At 42.7% G+C, this 26,505-nt stretch overlaps 1 protein-coding gene and 1 non-coding gene across 2 annotated transcripts in view; both read right to left on the bottom strand.

The window, feature by feature from the left end:
* CHCHD3 (coiled-coil-helix-coiled-coil-helix domain containing 3) overlaps positions 1-26,505 on the bottom strand; it is a 266,630-nt gene that overhangs the window by 145,743 nt on the left and 94,382 nt on the right. Inside the window, exon 4 of the mRNA XM_045855666.1 lies at positions 24,291-24,408. Within this exon, the coding sequence (XP_045711622.1) occupies positions 24,291-24,408 (118 nt within the window). The remainder of the gene's footprint in view (positions 1-24,290; positions 24,409-26,505) is intronic.
* Positions 20,166-20,296, bottom strand: LOC123829858. The gene has a single exon (XR_006787665.1). It is a non-coding gene; the product is annotated as a small nucleolar RNA SNORA38 (small nucleolar RNA).

The raw sequence follows: 26,505 nt of genomic DNA, 5'->3' as shown, positions 1-26,505 counted from the left end.
TCTAATGAACAAAATAACAAACAAAACAGAAAACAGACTCATAAATACAGAGAACAGACTGACAGCTGTCAGAGGGGAGTGGGTTGGGGGCGAGGTGAAAAGGCGAAGGGGTTAAGCAAAAAAACAAAAACCTCATAGACAAAGATAACAAACAATATGGTGATTACCTGAGAGAAAGGTATGGGGGAGGTAGAAGACAGTAGGGGGTGGTAAATGGAGACGGAAGGAGACGTGACTTGGGGGGTGGTGAGCACACAATACAACATACAGATGATGTACTACAGAACTGTCTGTACACCCCAATAAAGTCAATTTAAAAAACAATTTTTTAAAAGAGGTCACCCTGACTAGAGAAGAATGACAACTTATGCTTGTTCCTTCCCCACCAGGAACTGTAATTTCTAAGCTTTGAAACAGGAGCAGCTAACTTGCCAACCTGTAAGTGAGATCTGGCCTTCGACTTAGTCTCCTGAGTCCACAGCACACGCATCAGTGTGTGGTCCCACTTACGAGCGCAGCTGCACAAAACAAAAAGGAAACTTCCAATGCGTTTGGTGACAGTATTCCAGGGAGCTGGCAATGTAAATTCTAAAAGAGGAGCTTTGTCTTAGATAAAGATGGCATTTCTCAGCATCCAGTAAGTTACCATTGCCACTAACATGAGAGAAAAACTTCAAGAATGTATTTGCTTCCAATCCAAATGCCATTTTCCTAAGAAGTTCTGGAAGGAGCTACCTATCCATTTTTAAAGTCAAGATATTTTTCAAAGCCTGCTGTGGAAAAGATTTGGGAATTTTTTCCCTGTTATTCCCTTTCCCACTTTTCTTTCTTCTTCATCATCTTATTATATTGTAATAAAAAGTAAAAGCATGTTTAGCACCTACTTTTAAAAAAAAGTCAATATGTTTTATAATCGCAAGGAACTGTCAAGAAATGTTAAATATCTAAATATTTTCTTAAACTGGCTTTACATGCAAAAGCTCAAATATCAGTTCTGAAAGCCGTGTGATTCTGGCAGACTCATAATTCTTCATAAAATCTCTCTCTTCTTTATAATAAGGCCTCTGATATTTAGGGCGCATTATCATCCTAGGCAGAGAAAAAAAGACATGTTCTATCAGCTTCCCTCGTGGTGGGCACGGACAGGGAACTAAGTTCCGACCAAGGGAATGTGACGGGAGAGGACAGGTGCACCTCCCAGGACTCATGCTACACTGGAGAAGAGGTACCCCAACTCCCCATCTCCCCCCACTCCGTCCTGTAGTCTGGGACAAGGATATGGAAATACGCTTTTGTGGACACTATGGATGAGAACTAACCATATCATTATCAAGTTTAAAATTATAAGTTCAATATTTTAATGAGCTTTTCATTACTTCCCTAAGTAGTTTAACAGCAACTGTTACAAAATGCAAAAATATATCCAATGTCCTCCAAAAATGGGACAGTCAACTGAGTCAAAACTGTAGAGAATCCAATTAAAAACAATCTAGAAGAAAAATACCTCCTATAGTGTCAATATTTCAAACAAATTTAAAAACAAACAAGATCCTACAGTTAATCAAATAGTGACTTAAAATCTTTGAAAATCATATTGATTCCCAAGCAGCAAGAAAAGAATACAGAAAAGAAGTCTCTCCAAAAAGGTGTTAGAGTGTTACATGGAAGTTTTCAAACTGGTGAATACATAAAAGTCATTCTAGAGAATCACAGAACAGCTAAAACAACATTTGATTTAAAAAAAAAAAAAAAAAGGTTAAAAGACACAAGTCAGAAGCCCTGACCCCTCCAACTGTCAGCTGTACAAACTTGACCGCATTAGCTTCCTCTCAGAGGTTCCCGATTGTGTTCTGGGACGTGGGGTATACGCCCCGCCTACTTCGCAGTGCTGCTGCAGACGTAAAATATGAATACACATACATCAATCTGAAAAGGAAGATCCTTTACAAACACAAGGAACCATTATTATTCAAGTAGCTATGTTTACACACTAAAGTATACATTGGCTTTCATGTTTAAAAAGTAAAGTCACTTTTTTTAAACATGTCTTTGTTAATGCATTCATAACAAAAAACTCATGAAAACCTCCTCTCACCTGCCCTTGACATTTCAGGGAAGAAGAAAGAACTTAATTTACCATGTGCAATGCATACTTTTTGCCCAAATTTTTGAGGGAAAAATAAGGAAATGCATTATACATGGGTAGTACCTGAAATACCTTCTCTCTGATCTTGTGTTTTGTAATTATTTGTTACATAAAATTTCTTGTACCAGTGTGTTCAAAAACAAATGTTAAAACTCCTTTGTAACACAATAAACAAGTATCTAAATATAAATAAATAATTGAATTAAAAAATTAAAACACAGGATTTTTTTCCCTGAAGGTTTTGGCCCAAAACATGGGTATACAATCTATAGGGCAAAACACAGTATTTCTCTGAGGATTTGTCCCTCACAACTAAATAAGTAACAAACCCAGTATTTACCCGAGTTATGTAAAAGTCACATAGCCCCAACCCAACATTTTTCGTCTTATAGGGAGAGAGTAACACTGAGTCCATGACTGGTCGAAAACCCGAGTGTGAAAGGCAGCCAGCAGCCAGCGGGCCGTCCAAACAAAGAGCAGGAGGAGGCCGATGGTAAGGCTAAGGGTGCTAAGAAACCCTACAATTTTTTAAATTAAAATCTGTATTAAAGAGTAAGTTTTTTAATTAACTACTTCAGAATGCCTGAGAAAATAATTCCCAGGCAGTGCATTAAAAGCCGTCAACTGTGTTGTTCTCTGTAGTGTGTTGCTGTGTGGTTTCTCAATTTTATCAAAATTACATCTGAGAGAATGAAAACCATTTGTCTACATTTAAAATTCCTCATTTCTACAACTCAATATTTTTCCTTGATGCATTCTAAATGCCCTAGTAGAAATTATTTTGAAAAGAAGCCATTAAAGGTATGCTAATGACTGTGCATTGTGACAGATGCTGTGGAGACGGGCCTGCTGGCTGAGGCGCAGCACCATTAACTACCCATCGCACAGGGCTCCGCACTTGCTCGTTTGTTACTGCCGCGCTGCTCAAGGGGGGACAGAAACAGCACGAGTTTCTCTTTCTGAGGCAGAAAACCCTAAGCCACTCACTTATTCTAATGTCACCATCCCCACTGTTTATCTGCAGGATAATGAGGAAAATCAGAAGTAGTGAAATATTGTTTTAACAATGTGATTGAAATCAAACCGTTGAAAAGGCCAAGGAGAAAGTTCCATGAGCTTACGGACCAGTGGGTCTCCAACACCAGACCCAACTGCAAGCAAAACAAGTCCTATTTCCTAAAATAAATCAAGGGGTACAATTCCTAGCCTCAGAGAGAGATACAGGGTGGGGAGAGGGAGAATAATTTGGAAAGAGGGAATGGAAACACACCATTACTCCAAGATCCTTCTGTCCGCAACCTGTTAGGAATGTTTGTTGATCATCCATTTTCAGGAGAAACACTGACCCAGCCCCTGCAGGAATCCAGAGAGAGGGCCCTGCACTGTTACCACGTGGATGCACACACATCAGCTCCCTGGATCCCACTGAGAAAGCCATGCTGACACCACCATGTTGATTTTGGGAGAGAGGAAACTGAAGCTCAGATACAGGTGAGGTGCTGGCTGAATCCCCCAGGCTGATCCACTGAGGAGCCCAGAGGTCAGGTTGCTAAGGCAGATGCTCTTTCTCAGACCAAATAAGAATGAAGAAGCATTAAGACGACAAGAGCAAGAGGGGTGGGGATAGTTTCTTCATAGCCTAACAAAAGTATGAAGAACATGACTGGCAAATAACATGTTTAATACAGCTTTTATAGTCATACAAGGTCTGTCCAGAAGGTTTCCAGCCATGTGTTATGAAAAATAGACATTTATTGAAGAACATACAAGATACATTGTACATAGGACAAAGACGCCTCATACCCCTTCAGTGTAGGCACCTTGGGACCTCACACAGTTCTCCCAATCGCCATCAGCTGTTCTGTTGGATTTTCCTGAATCTCATCCACGATCTGAAACCTCTTCCCTTTCAAAGGTTTTTTAGTTTTGGGAAGAGCCAGAAGTCGCAGGGAGCCAAATCTGGGCTGTAGAGGGGCTGAGTCACCTCAGTGATTTAATGTTTTGCCAAAAAACTCTGTATGAGACGTGATACATGAACAGATGCATCGTGACAAAGCTGCAACCACCAGTTGCCCATAGCTGCAGCCTTCTGAATCATCCAAATAGCTGCCACAGAGGAATGTTAAAGCTTAACACAAAATCTGATGCAGATTCGTTGCTCTACTGGCTCAGTCATTTTGAATGTGACGGCCACACGGTGCACATACTCAGTCAGCAGTGTCTACCGCCCCCACTGACCAACCAGTACAGTGAAGCCATCGTTGTTCACGCATGCACATTCCAGTCCACTCTCCTTGGCTGCCAGGTGACAACGATGTGGTGCAAACCATTCTCATTATGTTAACCACGGCTGGACTTTTTCCGGACGAACCTCGTGTAAGATGGCAGAATCTCGAAAATGTATACTTTGCACACTAACGAATAGCTCGCTAGGCTCACATCAAAGTCGTTCCAACCACAGACAGGGATGCCAAGCACCAGCAAGAGGAGGAGGATGCCTTGCTTCTGCCATGCCCTGCATCCATCATGCACAGTAAGGGCTGATCTTGAGAGTCACGCATTTTAAAAATGCGCATGCCCAGGTCCCACTCTGTAAGTCTGAGTCCACTGGGGCATGTGGACTCTGGTGACCAGCTTGGCTCAGGAACCTGCATCCTAGAATCACAGCTTTTCCTTTTGCACCTGCACCCACAGTCCACGGATAAAAAAGAGGCCGGTGCAAAATTCACTGCTTTAAGAGACAACTACAGATTTTATAAGAGCAAGTGAAGGACAGGAAGTGTAGCAAAGAATTAAACAATAAACAATCCTGTCCAGGAAAGTACAATAATATCAGGCCTAGGGGATTTTTAACTACAGAAAGGAAAGCACTCAAGACAGCCCTAAATGGAAAGATGGGAAGTTCACTTTCACAGAAAATACAATAAACTGGGGCCAGACAGACTTTGCTGAGCTTAGGTGTCTGACAGAAAGCGTTATAATACCCTAGGCCCAGAAGTTTGTACTAACAATTTGCCACTGAACTCTAAAACCAAATGCTCATTACTCACAAAATGATTCTACTCGGCCACCTTTTCAGTGGGGGTGGGCCCCCAGGCACTAAAGAATAATGACGACAGGGGACACGGCAGTAAAGTACTGCACCTTTAGAGAGACCTCTGAAGTGCTGGAGAGAGGTCTCTTATAGCCCTCTATAAAGCAGAAGTCAATGTATCCATTATTTACTTATCTTAGAGCCATGTGGTAATAAACTCTACGATATATTCAATACCTCCCTTCAATATACCAATAGCTGCCTACTCTGGCCAGTGAAAAGGACTATTTAAACGGCAAGCGTTTCATTCAAAGATCAAAGCCCATGAACTAATGTCATCTAGACTCTTCAACAAAAATATCTGTCAGTGACACCTAGTCTATAAAAGAATCTTACAGAGTCCTCTACTCAACTTTTTAACTGTCTTACAAAGTGATTATAACCTTCTCAAGTGCTGTGAGTTTAATATATTGCCAGAAGGTGTTCCCATTTAATGGAAACTCGGAAGACACCGAGCAACCACATCGCGCAGGAACAGGGCCCTGCCTGCCTGCCTGCCTGCCTGCCTGCCTGCCTGCCTGCCTGCCTCAGGAAGGCTGCCGCTCTCACCCCCAGCTGGGTGCCTATTCCACCCGGATGGACACACCCAGGAACATCATGCACCGGCACGCTCCACCTAACAGAAAGACCTGGCCTTTGGTTGACCACAGCAGCCCAGAATGGGTCCCAACTGCCATTACCCCAAGAAGTGGACTGCTGGACAACCCAAGAGGCCCTGCACAGCTGACCCTCCCTGGCCCCCACCTGGCCTACTCAGACTGATTTTCTTCTCCTGGAGGTTCCAGCAGGCCCACTCAACTTCTGAGACCTCTTGAGGACAGCAAAAATTCCATCTCAGTGAGCCTCATTTAGCTCCCGCCGAGTGCAGTAAATCTCTGTGTTGAAATGCAAACATACACGGCATGGCTCTTTTCTGCCTCTCCTTCCCCTACAATGCAACTGGCATTCTAAAATGGGAGGTTATCACAAACTTGACCAGACCGTACTTCACTCAAACAGGTCATAACTTAAAACTCAAAAAAGGTCATTACTAGGGTGACTATACAGTATATCCTGGTTTCCCTGGAACCTCCCAGTTTATGTGCACTGCCCTGGTATAATTAATTAATAGTGCTTCCTTTTACATTCCCTGTTTGAATGATAAATTACAATGACACTCTGGCCCTAGTAGACTTATAAACAAAGGGTTTTGGAAATATGGAAAGGTTGTGATCATTTCTGAATTATGAAATCAGGAAGACTTTACAAAGGAGGTATTTGTGCTGTGCTTTGAAATGGAAAGCAGAATTTAAATGAGGAGGCTGAGAGACGTGGGTGGGAAAGCAGAGGAGGACGTTCCAGGCAGAGGGGCTGACAGCGGAGGTACGAGAGCCAGGGCCGGTCTGCTGCCTGCTCCTGAGGCATGCACCAGCCTGGCTGACTGCTGTGTTCTACACATGGTGACCTGTGCTATGGCTGCTCTGAGGTTCCCGAGAGCAGGGGCTGTGCAAGATGTTGTGTCCCTCCAGCTCCTGGCGGAGCACCTGGCACAAGGAACGCACGAAAACCATGGTTTAACAATTAGGTGTTGATATTCAACTGAATGAATTGGGACGTGTAACATATGTCACCTATGTCTTATGACAGAGCTCTGCCATTTCCATGTGAAGGTCATGGCCATGGTACCAGCCCCTCCTGGGGCTCTGCAGTCCAGAGCGCACGGGAGATGGCCAGGGCTGGTAGAACCCATATCTCCGCAGAGACAGGGTCAGAGGTTATGGTGAGGCAGCCGTCCAGAGACAAATCACTGAGAAGCGGGAGAGAGAGTAAGTCACAGTGCCAACAGGTTGCCACTTTAGCCCTCGCTGGTGCCACCTCTGATATTAACAAAACGAGGAACTCTGTCCTGTGCAGGGACGAGAGGAGCCCCCAGCTGCAGGCCCCACTGCTCCGGGGCGGGGGCACAGCCCCCGACGTGCCAGGGTCCTGCCCAGAAAAGCCGCTGAGACAGCAGCAGTCCTTACAGAGAAGACCGAGGCCCCGGAAAGGACTTCTGCCTCCAGACCACCGCAGCACCTCACTCACGTGAGCCAATTCCTTTAAAAATCCTCTCTCTCCCCTTCTCCTCCTCTTCCTCTCCCTCCCTCCCTCCACACAGAACCTTACTGGTTCTGTTTCTCTGCAGAACCTAATACAGATTTATCTAGTATTAAGCTCATATATTTGTATAGTATTGTACAGTTTCAAAGGATGCTTTAAAAAACAGTGCCATCTGACCCAATTATCAAAACTGTTCCAACTCAAATATAAAAGTAGAAATGCCCTGAATAGTTAATTATAAAGCACTCTATAGGTATAGGCTGATCCACTAATTCTTCCTACTAAAATATAAACTTGATGGGACTGGATTTTTTTTTAATGTTTTGATGTATCCCCAGCACAGAGACCATGGCGCCTAGCATTAAAACAGGTTTTCAATATATAATTCTTTAATGAGTAAAAATGCAAATGAAATACACACACATAGGTAAACATTGAGGGAAACGCAACAATAAAAAATTCACTCCTGCCAAATTAATGGGGATTGGTTATGATAGGCAAGTTATGTTTTAAATTATAAGAGCTTCGTTACAATTCCACATTAGTACAATCAAATGTCATTTAAATCATACAATAAGGTCTGGTCCATCAACGATCATTATTCGATGCCCATATTTCTGCCTGTTTGTTTCAAGGTAAGACTAGAGAGAGATCAGGGACACTTACCCACTCTCTCGGTTGTCCTAACAGTGGCCTTGCAGATACCTGACAGACCTGAGAAGTATGGGCCTTCTCACTAGCATTTAAGAGAGATCACGGCGTAAGGCCTCCGTTTCGCTGTCTTGGAAGTTGTAACAGTGATCTCTGCCAAGCTACTGAAGCCTCTGATGGGAGGAGGGGGGTAAATGGTAGAAAAGGCCACTGAGAAAACTGTAACACAGAGGGACACAGAGGAGACAGGTTACACAACGAGTAGCATACATCCACATGGTTCTGTTGAAGAGTTATCTGTCCCAAATGCCCTCTGGGTGTCTGGCTTCCACAGAAGGGGGCAGCACAGTCCTCAGTAGGGCGTCTGATCCCGAGCCAGCCCCAGCGGGGACAGAGAGCCCTGGCCTTCTCATTCTCTGGCCTCCAATCCTTGCAGCCTATCTGGATATCACCACTGAAAAAGATAAAAAATCACCCCAGACTGGAAAGCTAGAGATTTAGCTGCAAATCCTCCCTCACTTTATCCCCAAAAGCCCTGGCTCACTTTCTTCACAAATACAAGGAGGCCAGGTAAGGGTGATTTCTGTAGTCCTTTCAACTTCTGGAGCCCTATCAGCAGGTTCTGGGACAAACTGTGACCTGGGCTGCAACGCTCTGGCTTGACGGGGCTGCCATCACGGGGCGTGCACACCCTTCTCAATTCCACTGCTGGAACACGGCACAGGGGTTGTTGCTGGAAACAGCATCAGGGCACCTGTCGGAAGGCCCCGAGTGAGGAATTAATTACTTTGGTGAAATAAGTACTGCACGTTTAGAAGCCTCATTTGTCCATAGCCTCCGAAGGTTAGAGGGATGTACCAGTCAACTAAAAGGCCAAACTGTCACCTTAAAGTAAGAATTACATCTGCTGAGAAGACGATGCATATGGTACCTCCTGCCAGGCCAAGACAACGCCCTTCCTGCAGGCCAGCTATGTGGCTTTAGGACCTGCCAGGGTGCCTGCGTGAGCTACTGAGCCGCTTTAAGTACCTCCGCAGGAGGCAGGCACCCCCAGGACCAGACAACGGTTAGAGCAGGGCCTCGGTGAGGACCACACCAGTGTGGCTTACCCTTTTGAATCTTTGCTTTCCTTCTATCTATGTAACTCTTCTAAAAATAAAAATTAATGATTGATGGCATCTATTTTTAACCATATATAGTAAATGAATAGTTATTCCATTCAGAAAATCAAGAAAACATAAGTATTTTTAAAATGTAAAACAAAAAATAAATTTAACTCCTAAACCAAGCTTTCTGTTTATACAAATATTAAAGAGCATGCTGATTTTTATTCTATTAAACATCATGTTGTACACATGTCCCATGATATGGATAATCTTTAAATCCTTACTTTAAAGACTGAAAAAGACTGGCACATTCTTCTGTAGACATGTTAATATATTCCACCAGTGACAGGCAAGTCTTACTCTGGAGTCTCTGACAGCATATTTTGAACTTGATCACACGACAGCCATTTATTTCCCGCCTCTACGTTACTGAAAAGGGGATGTCACACTGCAGTCCAGAAGCACAGACAAGGCCTCCCAAAATGCAAGTGCCCTGTGCGATTAGAGCCTTTAGGCCTCATAAAACCCCCACTGCGACAAGGGGGCAAATGGGCTGAGACCTCACTGTGATAACTAGGAGATAACTGGCCACCTTTCGCCCAGATAACAGATGTGTATCAGTAGTGACCTTGCCAAATCACTAAGCACTTTTCCCCCTTTAATTCTATCTTGAAAGAGGAGAACAAGAATTTCCAGCCACACTGAGACACAGATGAGGCCATACCAAAGCAGTGAAAAGTATATTTTGGGGGAGGCATAATCGGGCAGCAACATCAAATCACATCACAACTCTACCTACATGCAGGACGAGTTCCAAGCCCGCAAAACTAGGTTACACTCACACATTCCAGAACCACTTTGAACCTCCTGCAATGCATATACTGCAGATCTGGACGAAGAGCTCCCTAAACCTTGCATCAAACTGTGGACACCACAGAATATCCCCTTAGTACACAACTGCCTGTGAAAAATTGGAAAGGCACAAGCAAAAGAATGAAACCAGACTACAGTTTACCTCCACGTACAAAAATTAATTCAAAATAAATCAAAGACCTAAATACAAGACCTGAAACAGTAAGTTACAGAGAAGAAAACATAGGCCCTAAACTTACGGGACCTTGGTCTTGGAGAAGATTTTCTGAATTTGACCCCAAGGGCAAGGGAAGTAAAAGCAAAATAAATGAATGGAATATGTTAGACTAAAAAGCTTCTGCACAGCAAAATAAACCATCAACAAAACTAAAGGACTACCGAAAAAATGGGAGAAGATATTTGTAAATGACAGTTCTAACAAGGGATTAATATCCAAAATATATTGTTAAAAAATCATACAACACAACACCAAACAAACAATCCAGTTTAAAAATGGGCAGAGAACCTGAACAGACACCTCTCCCAAGAAGACAGACGCAGAGCCAGCAGATACTTGAAAAAATGTTCAAGTTCACTAACTCTTAGGGAAATGCGAATGAAAACTGCAATGAGATAGAGCCTTGCAGCTGTTCGAAGGGCTGTTATCAATAGGACAGGCAATGCAAGTGTTGGAGAGGATGTGGAGAAGAAGGGAAACTGGTGCAGCAGGCACTGTGGGAAGCAGAATGGAAGCTCCTCAAAAAACTGAAATCGTTACCATTATGACCTAGCAATCCCCCTTCTGGGTTATCTACCCCCCAAATTCAAAAACATCTATCTGCAAAGAGACATGCACCCCTATGTTCGCTGCAGCAGCACTCACAGCGGCCAATGCATGCAGACCACCCCGATGGCCAAGGCACCAGTGGGTCAGAGCCCCGGCAGGGCCGATGTGCCGTGGGTGCAGCTTCAGTCAGGGCACACACCAGCATCAGTCAACAAATGCGTAGCTACGTGGACAACAGCATCCATGTTTCTATCTGCCTCTGCCTCTTTCTCCCCCTTTCTTTCTCTCAAAAAATCAATCAATAGCCCTGGCTGGCGTAGCTCAGTGGATTGAGCACGGGCTGCGAACCACAGCATCGCAGGTTCGATTCCCAGTCAGGGCACATGCCTGGGTTGCAGGCCACGGCCTCCAGCAACCGCACATTGATGTTTCTCTCTCTCTCTCTCTCTCTCCTCTCTCTTTCTCTCTCCCTTCCCTCTCTAAAAATAAATAAACCTTAAAAAAAAAGGATTAAAAAAATCAATCAATAAAAAAAATTGTAAAGATACGGAGATAACCAAAGTGTCCTCTGATAGATGATTAGATAAAGATGTGCCAAATACATGCTGTGGAACACTACTCAGCCGTAAAAGAAGATGAACCCTGCCATTTGTGACAACTCGGATGGATCAAGAGAATCTTATGCCACGTGAAACAAGTCAGTCAGAAAAGCCAAGAAGCATGTGACTCCATTTGTACGTGAGATACAAAACTGAAGCTGAAAGACACGGACACCGGTATGGTGGTTACCAGAGGGGCAGGGGTGAGGGTAGAAAAGGGTCCGAATACACGGTGATCAGAAGGTGGTTTGACTCTGGGTGGTGAGTACATAGTGCAACGTACAGATGGTGTATAGAATGCACACTTGACACTTACGTAATCTTATTAACCGATGTCACCCCAATAAATGTAATTAAAAGTGTGTAATACAATTAAAATATCTGAAAAATATGACACAAATAGGCAAGATAGAGCTACAATAATAAAATTTTAAAATTTAACCATTTTTAATGAGTTGAACAAATAAATGAAACAAAGAACACATTTTAAAATGATCAATGTTTGGACTCAGAGGTAGCAAAAGGGTTTAACCCACTATAATACAGAAATTTAGGATGTTTAATAGTCACTTCTTAAAGGCATAAAGCAGACCAACTTGCACCTTTTAATTTAATTGTGTAGATATTTTTAAACAGCACCCATCTAAGTTTATTTTGCTAACAAGGTCTGAGTTTTCATTCTAGCCAACAAGTAAGCATTAGCAGAAAGACCCCACCCTCTCTCCTCTGAGAGAAAGATGCTCCCATCCGACCCTCTCAGCACAGAGACTGCCAACAGGGTTTATGCCTGTGCTCACCACGCAACCACTCCTACTAGTCAGAGTAAGTTTTCAGTAACAAAAATCAATTTAGCCAAGAAAACAGACCCTTTCAACTTTAAATATTTTTCTTTTTTTACATGGCCTTTTTTTTATTACTAAATTAAAATAGATGTGACTCTTGGAATTGGTAACCTATTCATAAGCAAAATTACTTTATGAAAAGTCAATTTATAAGTATATAGAACTTTGCATTCTAAGAGTTCCTGTACTTATATATACGTATATATTTATATATATGTATACACACACATACATATATGTGTATATACGCACGCACACTCTCTCTTCAAGGTAACACACTCAAAAGAAAAGCACGCTAGTGGCCTCGTCCTCATTTTAAACAGAGATAGAAACAAAGAACAAAAAAAGCAATTTGCCTAAAATTACATGGAGCAGTACCTGGAGGGGTGGGGGGTGCAGAGAAAGAGCTATTTCAGATTATATTATTGTTCAAAAACTCTGTAGAAAAATAAGAAAAGGGTTTGCTTTTTCACAGTTTTAATGATACAACATGGATGTCTGCTGTTTCAAAGACGCAGGATCAATAGAGATGCTGATGAAAGTGTTTAAGTTGTTTTAGTTTGAGTTCATCCAAGAAAATACCCAGAACAACTGTTTCCTCACCCACAATATAAAATATTAATCTATATGCCTGACACTTTTCACCTCCCTTCACTTGTCCACTCTACTTTCCTGCTTCCAAAAACTCTAGCAAAGACACAAGAATTCAGAAATTGAAGATAACAAGGCATTCGTGATCCCATGGTTTGCAAATCACATTTAAAATGTTTTAAGACATAACAATATACAATCCTAAAATGTGTCCTATTCTAGGAGGAAAAAAGTACTGTAAAGAACATTATTGGAATCCAGACTAAAAATTATAACATTTCATCACTGCAAATTTCGTGACTCAGACAACTACACTTGGCTCTATGAGAAACACACTAACTTTTATGGTGTGGGTGTGTTAAGGGGCACACTGGCAGGATGTCTGCCACCCGTGCTCAAGTGGTTCACAAAACGTGTGTGAGCGTGAGAGTGTGAGTGTGAGTGTGTGTGTGTGTGTGTGTGTAAAGAGAATGACAGAGCAAGTGGGAAAATATTTAAAAGTAGAAAAATCTGAGTCAAATTCTTTGATCTTACAACTCTTCTGCAAGCTAAAAATTAAGTAAAAGCAAAAAATATAAGAAATAAACTTTAAAATCCTATTTTTTACAGCATCTTAAAAAATGCCTTTACCACATGCAACACAAGTATACACACACACAAACACACACATAATCTAGCAATGTTTATACTCAGCTTTTAATTGTACAATAGTAGACTCGGAGTAAAAATTGTTATCAGTTCTTTCCTATCATTCTACCAGAGCTGTGAGGAGAGAGCTTCAGTTTTGGAAATGAACTGATTTTCTATTACATTAATTAACCTGCTGTCAATAAAATTACTTTTGGAGTCATTAAAATACATTAATAGTTATATAGCTACATCCCTAATTTGTTTAATATTATTTTTAACTTAACAAATCTCCAAAATGGTCAGTGATATAGTTTTTAAACTTCTATTCAGGGCTTGACTTTACAAGAAAAACCTGTGGAATATCTCCACCTTAAATTTCTCTTAAAATTCAGTGAAAACCCTGACCAGAGGCTCAGTTGGCTGAAGTGTCTGCAGGAAAGCGGAAAGTTCGCTTCCCCGTCAGGGCACAGGCCTAGGTTGAGGGTTCAGTCTCCCACTGGGGCATGCACGAGAGGCAACCAACCCATGTTTCTCTCTCACATCAATGTTTCTCTCCCTTTCTTTCTCCCTCTTTTTCTTGTCTCTAAAAATAAATGAAATCTTTTAAAAAATTCATTGAAAATATAAAACACAAAATTGACTGAATCCACTGCATGAGTAATGTGGTCACTGATAAAATATATTACATTTTCTCTTAAAAATAATCTATTGCAGCAAGCCTATCTCTATTCTCAACAAGGATCCTACCAGATTAATGCATCTTTATTATCCAAAGCAGAAAGACGGTCATATTATCTCTTAGCTCCCCTGAAAACAGAGTTTAGAATGCACATTAAAAAAGGTAAGTTTCTGCCTTTGTAAGCTGGTTTCTCTAAGGACACAGTACTTGCTACAAACCAAATCTTCTGTATCTATATCAACCACCTCTCCCTACTATACCAGACCATAGCAAACTTTTTAAAAAGTCCACTCAAAATGACTTTATGGAAGTACACAATAACATTTCTTTTAAGCAGCATCCTTTGCAATGCAGAGATTCACAGGTAAGAGTTTTTTTTCTAAATACTGAATGGGAAACTTAATTCTAACATGTATTACTGCATTCCTTATTCTTAACCAGATTGTTCTTATCACCCAGGCCTATCACCCTGGTAGTGACATGATTGTGAATATATTATTTTACCAAGTACTGACACCCAGGCCTACTGGAGTGGCCAGGGCTGTCTCCCTCTCTGTTGAGAAGGTCCACCATGCTAGGATGTTGTTTACTTTGCACATGTGTGTGCTTATCACGTGCATGCATTTTTAATGCCTTCTTCGTGTCTGCAGTAATTTTAGCTGTGTCCACGTGCCGGTCCCTAAAAGTCCCCCAAAAGTGGGTCCAATCTACTATGGGTTAAGTTTCATAGCAATAAGCAATAGCAATAAGCAAACCTGCTAAATTGTGCCCCAAATAAAATCACCTAGGACATGGGGATCCAATTTGGAGCTCTCTCCCTCTGCAGCCTTTAGGATCACAGTCTGTTTGAACCTGTTTCATCATCTGTAACAGGAACGTTGCCCATTAATATCAAGCATTACCTGAAAGCTTTCCGTTAAATAAAAAGTACTAAAACCAAATAACTGTTTTCTGTTGTGATACTGGTTACTAATAAAGCTCATGAGCATGATGGCACTACCTGGAAACACTTTGTATTTTGGGGGGGCCTTAAAGCTATGGTTCCAGGTGATTGGCTAGCTCTGTTCCTGAGAACCAGACAGGCTAAGGAAATGGTGAAAGGATTAATGTTTAATGTCTAAGCAGAAAATGTATATAAGTAGGTCTATAATCTCCAATAAAAGTGGCCTTGTGACACTGATTGGTGTTTTTTCTTATCAAGAGAATATTAAACACAAGTCTGGAATTAAATTCACAGCCAGTGTTTTAAATGGGCAAAGGATATTTAGACATATAGATAATAAGTGTGGAACTTTGTAACCATTTGTCACAGAAGATGGAAGAATGGGAAGAAGTTAGCTTGAAAACTACTCTAAACTTTTGATCTAATCAACAAATTTCTGTGACAATGAAGACATCTGATAACTTTGCCACAAGTAATCATGAATTATTAGTGCTGATCATTCCATTACATTTTGTAGAAAACAGCTTGGTGCTGTCTGAGTAAATCAAATTCTGCCTGGGGCTATGTAGCTTACCTCGAATTATTTCAGAATCATCTAAAATGACTCATTTTTCTATTAAAATGATGAATGGGCTAAATGAGGTATGTAATAAATACTGCAGGTCTGTAAACAGATTCCTGCTCTCTAGAGAATGGAGGCCTTACTTCATTTAGTAATTCTGCCCCTCGTAATTTTCAGGAGAAGTCATCCTTAAAATACAGTGCGTAAAGAAAAGAGTGGAGAGTCATAATGGAAAATGGTGAATGTCTTTACGGTTAAAGGAACCCAGGATACATGAAAATACACTCTCCCACCTTCAAAGCAGAGCATAGCTCAAAACACCGAGAAACACAGATAGAGCCCTAACCTGTGTGGCTCGGTTGGGTGTCATCCCAAAAAGCTCGGTTGGGGGTTTGATTCCAGCCAGGGCATGCCTGGGTTGTGGGGGTTGTGGGGGTTGCGGGGGTTGTGGGTTTGGTCCCCGGTCGGGATATGCTCAAGAGGCAACCAATCTATGTTTCTCCCTCACATCGATGTTTCTCTCCCTCCTTTCCTTTCTCTCTACAACTCTCTAAAACTAAGTAAATGAATAAACAAACACAGAAAGAGCAAACTCGGTTCCATTTAAGAATCATACCTTAGCAATAAAAACAGGTATATATAGGAATAAATACAGAGCTGCTCAAGAATATCTAACATTATGAAGCATTTAATGTCCAGTAAACAAAAACGAAGCAGCCTGCATTGCACCTGGCACGTCACACACTCAACATCACTGCTGTACAACTCACTACTGAATCCACGAAACCACAGCTCCATGCACGACGGGCTGAGAGCAATTCCCCGTGGCTGTGTCAGAACTGACAGTGTAAGACTGGCCATCGAAGACAAAGTGAAAAGATCGATGTTGAACACAAAGGAACACATTTGCCTTACAGTCTCCTTCAAAACGTAATGTGCAAAACTCTTATTTGGGATTCCTAAAGACTGATGGAATTCACTATGCTTATGTTAAACTTTTAATTTGTTGCGGGTTAAAGCAAACACTCAGGACCATATTTCTTAGCCTCTTCAGTGGGAAATGAGATTATGATGTTAGTTCAATAAAATTCCAAGGCCCTAATGACAGTTCATTTCAGACCGGGCAGTGAAGCAAGTAAGTCAACAATAAATGCCAGGTCATTATAAAGAGATGGAATTATAACTAGCTCTTTGCACTGCACTTATCTATGGATTTTTACTCAGTGCTCTCCATACCTCACCGTGACACCCATAATGACCCAAGTGATGGGATGTCAATATGCTATTTATGGCAGGGCTACCACATAGGACACGGCTCAAACAAGACTTGCCCTGAGCCAGCCAGCTTGCAAGAAATTTGATGCATTTTTTAAAGTACATATTGGATGGAAATATGACAGCATGTCCTAAGCAGAGTTGCTCCTCCTGTCTTTAAACACAACTAGTTGTTAGCAAGAACATCAACAGCATTATACTCAACTGTGCTATTTTCTTCTCTAATCACTTTGTCACCAAGGTCAGACAGGCTGAGATAGTCCCTTAGAAAGAAGCAATATGAGCAAATTGCAGTCACCTCTCCATTGTGTTCACTGGACAGACTTGCCAGTCTTGACAGTGACATTTAATCTCCACTCCCAGAATGCTCAGCCACTCTCTTCTCCAGGCCCCTCCGCATCTGCTCGGCTTGCTACCTTGCTTCTCCAGGGCTCTTCGGTAAGGTTAAGACCCTAGGTAATTCTGCAGAGCTGCACGAGGAGGGTATTTGACAACATATACTTGAGGCAAATATATTCAGCTGGTTAAGTTTTTGGTATATGAACAATACTGAAATCTGTAATAACAGCCCTATTCTTTCTCTGGGTCCTGAACATAAAGGCTGGGCTGGCAGACTGAGACAAAACATGTGTCTCCTTTCTACCGCAGCAGCCAACTAACACACCTGAGGCTGCCCTGGCCTTCCAGGGCTAACACTCTTGGATTAACAATCCCTTCACAGGGCTCCATGCATACCATCTGGCAATAATAATGTTGCCTTAATACACACAGGAAGCAAGGGCCACACATAACAAAGAACTTAAAGAGAGAGGATGGAACACAAATGCCTTGAGCTGGAAGCGACACAGGGCCTGCTGAATCCACGCACACAGAAGGCACAAGGCCGCAGCGCACTCTGCTCCCACCCGAGTGTTCCCACCAGTGCTGAGGGGCGCTGCCCTTTACATTTCCTGATAAGATGGTAACTGAGCAAGTCGGAAGGAATGGGACTAGCAGATGGATCCCAGGCCCCATTCTTACTAATAATACTGAGGAAAATATACTGAGCTGGCTTAGATCTCCCAAACATAAAGTAGAAACCCTACATTTAAAACAGTGCCCAAAGCACAACTCAGAACCACCAACCTCATTTTTGAAACTGAAAGCACATTAATACTCCATGCATGTCAAAACAACTGGGGCTCAGCGTCTACAGCAGGGGTGTCGAGTTCATTTTCACCAGGGGCGACATCAGCCTCACAGCTGCCTTCAAAGGGCCGAAGGTAATTCTAGGGCTGTAGCAATGTAACTACTCCTTAACCAGGGGCAAGGAGCTCGGCGCTGCTGCCTCGTAGAAACAAGGTGCCGGGCAGGATTCGGCCCGCGGGCCTCATGTTTGCTGCCTGTGGTCAATAGCAAGAAAGCCAGCACACAGCTTGTATAACCCAGAGGGATCGCACTGGTAGGAGTTAAAATCAAAGTACTAAGCTGGACCCCCCAAAATAGCAAAAAACTAAAACTAAAAATAAAAAGTTTAAGCACCTTTAAGTGCCAAGAAAAGAACCCAGGATAACTGCTGCTACACTGTCACTTCATTCACTGGGATAATTTCAGTGACACTAAAAGCCCCAACTGATCACTCACTGCTTTTTCACACAGAACGTCAGGGCACGAACCCTATCGATCATGTTAAAATTACCACCCCAACTGCAGCCTTTGCCCTGGGGCAGGACCTCACTTACATTTGGACAGAGGTGGTGTTCTTACCAACTTCAATTTAGTCATTCCCCTCCATATCCCACATTCAAAACCTTTTTCTCTTTTACCACAAAATTTCGATTGTCACAGTTTGAAGCACAAACAAAACACTGCAAAGGACACAGCACAAAATTAATCAATTCTTCCTGATTGCTCCACTGGAGCATTTCAGACAAAGAGGAAACTGGGGATGAAAAGGGGACATTTTGGTGAAACAGTCACTTAACATTTGCAAAAACCAGATTTATGCACCCACCAACCATCTTTTCCAGTGTTTTTTTCCTAAACCCTATGAGGCCTCACAAATTCCAAATTATAACATAAATAGAAAAATAAACCCAGGGTAAGAATGACCTTCCCCACCAACCCTGCACTTGACGGGAGACTACAAGGAAAAGTGACAGCTTCACCTCCCCTGGCCCTCTCCAGCGACCAACGGTGCCTGGCACAGAGTTTAATAAATCTGTGATGGAGGGGAACGTGGAACGGGACCGAAACACCTCATGATCTGGCGAATGACCTCTCCGTTTCCATTCATTTCTTCCCCGGTTCCATCCTTCACACTTCACTAGAATGAGTGCTCAAAATGCCCATCTAACCATTCATCTCTCCCCTTCAAACCTGGGATAAGAACAGTCCAGGCGTCGATGGACTCACACCCTTAGCTGTGCCAGCTTTCCTCCGCCTCCTCCTTCAACAGTCCTTGCGCTGCGTGTCCCACTCAGCAGCTCCTGCGGTGCCCCACGGCCCCCACGCTTCCGTGCTTTCGCCCGCACCATCACGAGCTGGGCCACCCCGGCGCCTCAGCCCCACGTGCAGTTCCTACACGTCAAGACTCAGCTCAGGCACCACTTCCCTGGGAAATCTTTTCTGTTCTTCCCCATTTCCTCTCCCTCCATTTCCAGGGCTTGAGTAGCTTCCATTCTCCATTTATTTAATCAACGAGTGGTTGCTGACTGTTTACTCTTTGCAAGTGTGTGTTGACCGAGTACAGGAAGATGTAGCAAGGAGTTAAAAGAAGGTCCCTGCTTTCACAAAAGTGAAAATTCTCACAAAAATGTAAGTAGCATGGCTCGATAACAGACTTAACACTTTTTAACATTATTTTAAATATATGTCTCCCACATGATACTGTGAATTCTTTAAGAACAGGATTTTGTCTTTCTCATTTATACGTCTTCACAATCCAACATACAGTAAGCACTCAATAAAACATCTGTCCAAAGAGTGAAGAATAGTATTTCACATTTAAGTTTATAAACTCCAGAATACTTCAACTATTCCCTTAGGTAAGTGGGGCTTCTTTTCAAGTTTAAATTTAATGAGCAAGGACTAATGTTGAAACAGCCTAATGAGAGAAGAAAAAAGAGTCGATCAAATTTTAATTGACATTTTAAAAAAGAAATCAAATATAATTGCAAAGTCAGAAGAAGGCAACTCCCTGCTTTGTATATATATAAAAAAACCTAATGACACAGCAAATTAGATTTATATGCATGAGATCTTAGAAGATACACAAAATGGCAAATCACATTAACTGTACAGGTTTCCTCTTATTTAGTCTTCATTCTTTTCTTTTCTTTTTTTTTTCTCTATGTGGGATGGTTGATCTTGAGCCTGCGGGGAGCAAGCTGGCCCCAGACTTCTCCAAATCCACGTTTTTGTGCCTCCAATTCTTACGTGTCCGAAGACGGAGAACCACAGACACGCCTTCGTAGGAGGAGAGTCTTCACTCTTTACCAAGGTGCTGTCCTGCTCCTAAGAAGCATGGCTTTAGTATGAATTTTAATTAATACTTCATGTAGGTAAAATTACCAGTGAACTGCCTCCCCTAAAACCTCTGGGTAAAATCAGGGGACTGAAATACTGGTACCAGTCAGAGGCAGGAGGAGGGGCAGGTGCGCTCTTCTTGAATCTAAGGCAGGACTTACGGCTTCTGCAGCTAAAGCAATTCTTCCAAAGGGGAAAGTTTCGATCTGATCCTATTTCAAAACTTCGACAACAAGGCCACCATGACACTGCCCTTCAAAGGGCTTTAAGAAAGCCAGCCGCTACAACTGTGGGAAGAAAGCCTGAGCTCACATCTAAGGAGACAGCCATCTAAATGTCAGCTGTCAGGGGATGGGGGAGACGGGAGCGAAGGAGTTGTTCGTTTCATTTGACAGTACCAACATCACATCAGTTTGGGTTTTTTTTCCCCTAGTTTTCCTGAAAGACAGCTTTCCAATTCCTGCAAACATGTGAAACCTAACCTTTACTTTTGCACAGGCTGCAACACTGGGGTTCTCAATAGAGAGGAGCAAATCAATGTTTGGCCATCACTCAGAGTCCCACATCTCAGGGCTAAGGATGACAGGAGTGGGGACCCAGCCCTCGCAGCAGATCGATGTGCATGTTCCTGGGGTGACTCTCCCATGGATCACAGGCTCAGAGGATGCCCGCTTCCCCAGGTTGGGATTAGGAGAGGCAGGGACAACAATCAGCTTGAAGTTCCACACCACGCTTTTTACAAGGCGGGGGGTACAGAATCTGAAAACCTGGACGGCATCCACGGGGAGGAAAGCCAAAAGGAACTTTATACCCCTACACATTAATTATATGTGCAATACTGCTTAACTTCTTGGTAGTTTTTTCTAACCTTCAACTGTGCTAAAATACACATAAAATTTACCATCTCAACCACTTAGAAGTGTGCAGCTCAGGAATGTAAAGTACCTTCCCCTCGCTGTGCAGCCAACCTCCAGGATCCTCTTCACACTGCGAACCAGAAACCCCTCACCCGTTCAAAAGCTCCCCGCCCCTCCCTCCGCCCCAGCCCCGGCACCCACACTTCACTCACTGTCTCCAGGAATCTCACGACTCGGGAAACCTCACGCGGGTGGGGCCGCACGGTGTTTGTCCTTTTGTGACTGGCTGGTCTCATTTAGCATAATGTCCTCAAGGGTCATCCGTGCTGCACAATGTGTCAGAATCTCCTTCCTTTTTAAGGCTAAATATCACCTCACTGCCTGGGCGCACCACATTTCTGTTTGTCTCCTCATCTGTCGTACCCATGGGCTGCTTCCACTTTTTGGCTACTGTGCCCAGTGCTGCTGTGAGCATGGGCATACAAATATCTCTCTGAGACCTTCTTTCGGTTCTGCTGGCTAGATACCCAGAAGCAGGATTGCTGAATCATGCAATCATTCTAGCTTTGATTTTCTGAGGGGCTGCCACGCCGTGGTCCACAGCGGCCGAGCCATTTTACTTTCCCGCAACGTGGCCATCAACCTTGTCATTGTCTGTCTTTCTGACAGCAGCCACCTTGATGGATATGAGGGAGTCCCTTCGTAATGTCTCTATTTCCCAAGTTTTCTACAATATCCCTGTATGATTTTAATAATTAGAGGAAAATCTAGTGACGTATACTCAACCATTAAAAATGATCACACAAATACATACTTATTAGTATAGAAAGACCTTTACCATAGAGTCTAATTTTTTAAATGTGAGGGTTATTGTAAGAGTTATACAAGACTTATTTATTATCACCTATGGTTGGGGCTCCACATATACCCATACTAATATAAATGTTTTTTACAGACTTTTTTTTTTTACGGAGTGTGAAAAGGAATATAAAAACAGTAAGCCAAAAACTTAACAGTAATTATCTCTGGAGAGCGGTAATTTGAGTGACTTAAGGTTTCTGTGTCTGTTTTCTGACCCTGACCCACTGAACACGTGTGTCTTCTATGATAATGAATAATGACAACAGAGGGGCAGTCAGATAAAGGTGTTCAGAGTCACGGGGCACCTAAATTACAATAGATAGCCATGTTCCTGTGGCCACCAGCCACTGCTCAAATGTCTCACCCTCTGAATCAGATGCCATCCTAGTAGAGAGAAGAGGGATTCAAAGACAAGAGGCAAGAGCTGCGGCACAAAGAAAAATGCCAACCAAGGATCCTTCCGCCCCCTAGAAACTAAGAAGCTTGATCCCCACCTTCCCTAAACACATGCACTACTGACTGCCTCCACTCCACCCCGGCCTTCCAACTGGGAGGTTATGACATCAGCGGAAATGACTCTCAGGCGTACAGCAGCTATCGGCAGTGACTGCCTTACTCAGCACTATTGTCTTTAATTTTGAAATTATCCCCCTTTCGTGACAAAGAGCCATTCTGCCACATCGCCCGGCCTCAGTTCCACTCAACACCGTCCTTTGTGGTGCCGACCAGCCAGGCACCGGACATTTCTTAATCCATCACCTCTATTCTGGCTTCACTGTTTACTCATTCGGCCTGGACCCTGGGTGAGTCGCCAAAGCAGTGGATTCATCATCACACATTAATAGTTTCTTTAATTTTTTTTTATTGGTATAGTCATAGGTCAGCCTCTCAAAGAAAGGACCAAGAGAAAGAACAGGAGAACAGAAACGGACCCTCTTCCTAAAATTTTTAACAATTCCCAGCTGCCTGCTGAACTAAGGACGCCCCTCCCAGTCCTGCGTTCACAGTTCTGTGGCGCAGAATCCCAGTGTACTTCGCCGTGAGTTCCCTACTACGCTCCAACAACCACGAACGGTTCCGAGGGGTCACTCGGGGGTTTCTAGGAAGGTGGAAGTGGGGCCTGAGCAGTCAGGCCCCCAGCCTCACCCAGACCAGTTCTTCTTTCATCCAACAATGGGAAATCACTTAATAAGTTATGTTGCACACAGAACACAGAATATTATTGGCCATTAAACAGTATATTTCAGAAGAACATTTGGTTATATAAGAAAATGTTCCTGATGCTGAACACTACATACAGCGTTATCCAAGTTCTTAAATATGTAACAGACCTGGGAATAAAAATTGTTTATTCAGAGGGAAACGCATCTCAATGTCAATAGTGGCTGTGTGAGAATGACTGATGGGTGCCTTTTAAGTTTTCTTCTTTCTATTAATAATCATTTTTAGACATGCTTGTGTAATCTTTAAAATTAAAAATGTTTTAATTATTTCTTTTCTTTAAAACAAAATGGTTCCCCCACCCTGACCAGTGTAGCTCAATTGGTTGGAGCATCATCCCACAAAGCGACAGGTCGCCAGTTCCATTCCCGATCAGGCCACATGCCTGGGTCGCAGGTTCAGTCCCTGACTGAGACGCGTACAAGACACCACTGATAGATGCCTCTCTCTCACATCGATGTTTCTCACCCTCTCTTTCTCCCTCCCTTCCCTTCCCCTCTCTCTAGAAATAAATAAATAAAATCTAAAAAAAAAGAAAAAAAGAAGATGGTTCCCCAAAGCCCTGGCTCTATGTTTCCCGCTTTCTAAGCCCCAGAGAGGGACTGGCCTTTGCTGGAGACCTCCCAAACGAACAGCTGACAGTTGCCAGGGCAGAGAAACGAGCCAGGCTGCAGGCCCAGGGTTTTCAGTGCCCTGAAGTCGGGGGGCGGCAGGCACTGTGCACGCACGCACTGTCCCTCCAGGCAAGATGCCATGCCTGTGTCCCGGTACTGACTTTTACTCTTCTACTGCACTCACTCTGAAGTTACCTGCCCTAAAAAGTCCTTCATGGTTCATCTCAGCAAAGTGCTGGCTATTTGTAAAAGGCAAAAGTCAAGGAAACCTCAGCAAAAAAAATGAGTTTTATCAATGCTAATAATCGCTGGCATGGAGCACTCAGCTATTCCCACACATCAGAGATTTCCTTACAAACCGGACATTTCTCTTCCTTCCACGTTTAACACTCACCAGGTGCTTCGCCTTGGCGCGCTCCTCCTCACTCGACACCCGCTCTCGGAGAATCGCCCTGGTCAGCTGCTCGTTGGCAAGGGCCCTCTCGCGCTCCAGGTCTTTGCCTTGCTTTAGCCTGGAAAGACAAGGAAGGTCTAACTAAGAAAGGAAACACTTAACAGTTGACATTATTTTTTAATGAAATACTTAAATAAAAATAGAACCAGCTGAAATCATCTTGGCCTCCAGTTTATCAAAAGCAAGAACCTTTTCTAGCAAATCCCCACGCAAACTTTCCTGAGCATTTAAAATAACAGTTCAAAGACACGAAGTTCCTCCGTGTGACTGCTAAGCTGGTTTTACAAAGTTCTTCTTATGTAAAACTGAAATCTGCCCACCTAGAAATTCCATCCCTGGTGCCACCACCTGTCCTCGGGAGATACAAGTAATAAATCTAATTAACGAGCCATCGACAGGACAAATATTTGAAAGTGACCACCTCTTCCCCCTCAAAATGGGCTGAAATCAACTGTTGACTGATCATGCAGCAGGCACTGCAGGAGGCGCTACAGATGTGGTGCTGAACAAGACGGACATGCCCCGTCCTCATGGATCTTATACTGCAGCAGGTGACTGAAAGTTAAGGTGTCTACCCTCCCACTGAATAACTCCCATTTGCCAACAATCCTCACATGCAGAACTGGCCCGACCTTTCAGCAGCAGGGCCCCTCGCACCTGGAGCCACTCCAGGGTGCCCCTGAGCTCCAAACTAGATGTAACACAGCGGACGCCGTCTAGCAAAATAAAACAGAACTGTACCTCCCAAGACCCGCACACAATGCTCATTCTATTAATAAAGCATCCAGTTGCATTAGGTTTATCAGTAACCTCATCACACAATTAGATCATATTAAGTTACTGCTCACTAATACCCGTCATTGTATCTGAAAAAGATAAATTACGCTGGCACCGATCTTCACCATAGAGCCTGGCACATAAAGGTATTCAGATAAGTGAGAGTACATTTCAGTCTAATTTCATGGACAAAGATTTTCTGATTGCCTTTTCTTCTTGGAGAGAATAACCCCTCTATACCATCATATCCCCAAAGGTTTAAGTGATGCTTTGAAAGGTAAAATTGTTATGTCAGTATAAGTGAAACTCTGAGTGAAACCTACTTTATAAGTGGAAATGATGAGCAACAAATGAACTCAATACTAGTCTATCGAAGTTTGGTTTTAAAAATTCTTGGGAAGGGCCAAAGGAAAAAAATTGTTACTATTTTTAAATTGCTACATCATCCTGATACCCTATAATTCTCAGAAATCAATTACAACAGGTAAAATCACCTTGTAAAATATATTCCAAAGTTATAATGTATTCCCTTAAACCTTGTTTTTGTGTTCTTGAATAAACATAAATAATAGAAACAATTAAAAGAAACACTTTGAAATTCTCTAATGCAAAAGTAACTGCTTAGGAAATTTTTTTCTTAAGTAATAAGAACAATCAGACTTACACAAACCAAATTTCTCTATATTACATCGCAGTAGATTTCACAATAAGAGCAGCAACATCTTGATTCCATCCATCAACTCACTGGACATGTATGATTACACCACCTGGGAGCTTGTTAGAAATGAAAATTCTCAGGCACCGCCCCACACCTGCTGGGCCCAGAATCTTGGCAGTGGGGGTTAGGGGAGCAGAAAACTATCTTTTAGTAAGGCTCCCAGGTAATTCTGATGCATACTAAAGGTCGTGGGCCACAGTCCTCAAGGACCAAAATGTAGTTGTACCCAAATAAATGCTGGAGAAACACAAAAGGTGAGTGACATTAAAAACGATGAAGTGGCCCACATGAGAATGCTGTGCTGGTAACTGCTGAGGTTACTGACTCAGATTACCAAACTGTGCAGTTAAAGCATTTTCACAAGCCTATCACCTGCAAGTAAAAAATATTATCTACTTAACAAGTGAGGCAGAAAGTAAAATACTAAAAATTACTATCATTTATGGATCACCTACTAGACGACAAGCACTGTGCTCACAAGGCACTTTAGATGCGTATAGAAGACTATTATAAGACTTACATTAGAATACGAATTCAATACAACTAGATTTTCCTCATGTCTGCCACATTCAGTATATCACATTTTAAAAGTTTATTTTAATAATATATTTTTTCTGAGTTCACTTGCAAATGGCATAAATTTTCATTACAAATGGAGTT

Source organism: Phyllostomus hastatus, unplaced genomic scaffold, assembly GCF_019186645.2.
Source record: "Phyllostomus hastatus isolate PE091 unplaced genomic scaffold, TTU_PhHast_1.1 phas_scaffold_114, whole genome shotgun sequence".
NCBI lineage: Eukaryota > Metazoa > Chordata > Mammalia > Chiroptera > Phyllostomidae > Phyllostomus > Phyllostomus hastatus.
Note: the sequence above shows the minus strand (reverse complement) of the source record. Positions and strands in the feature narration are given on the sequence as shown.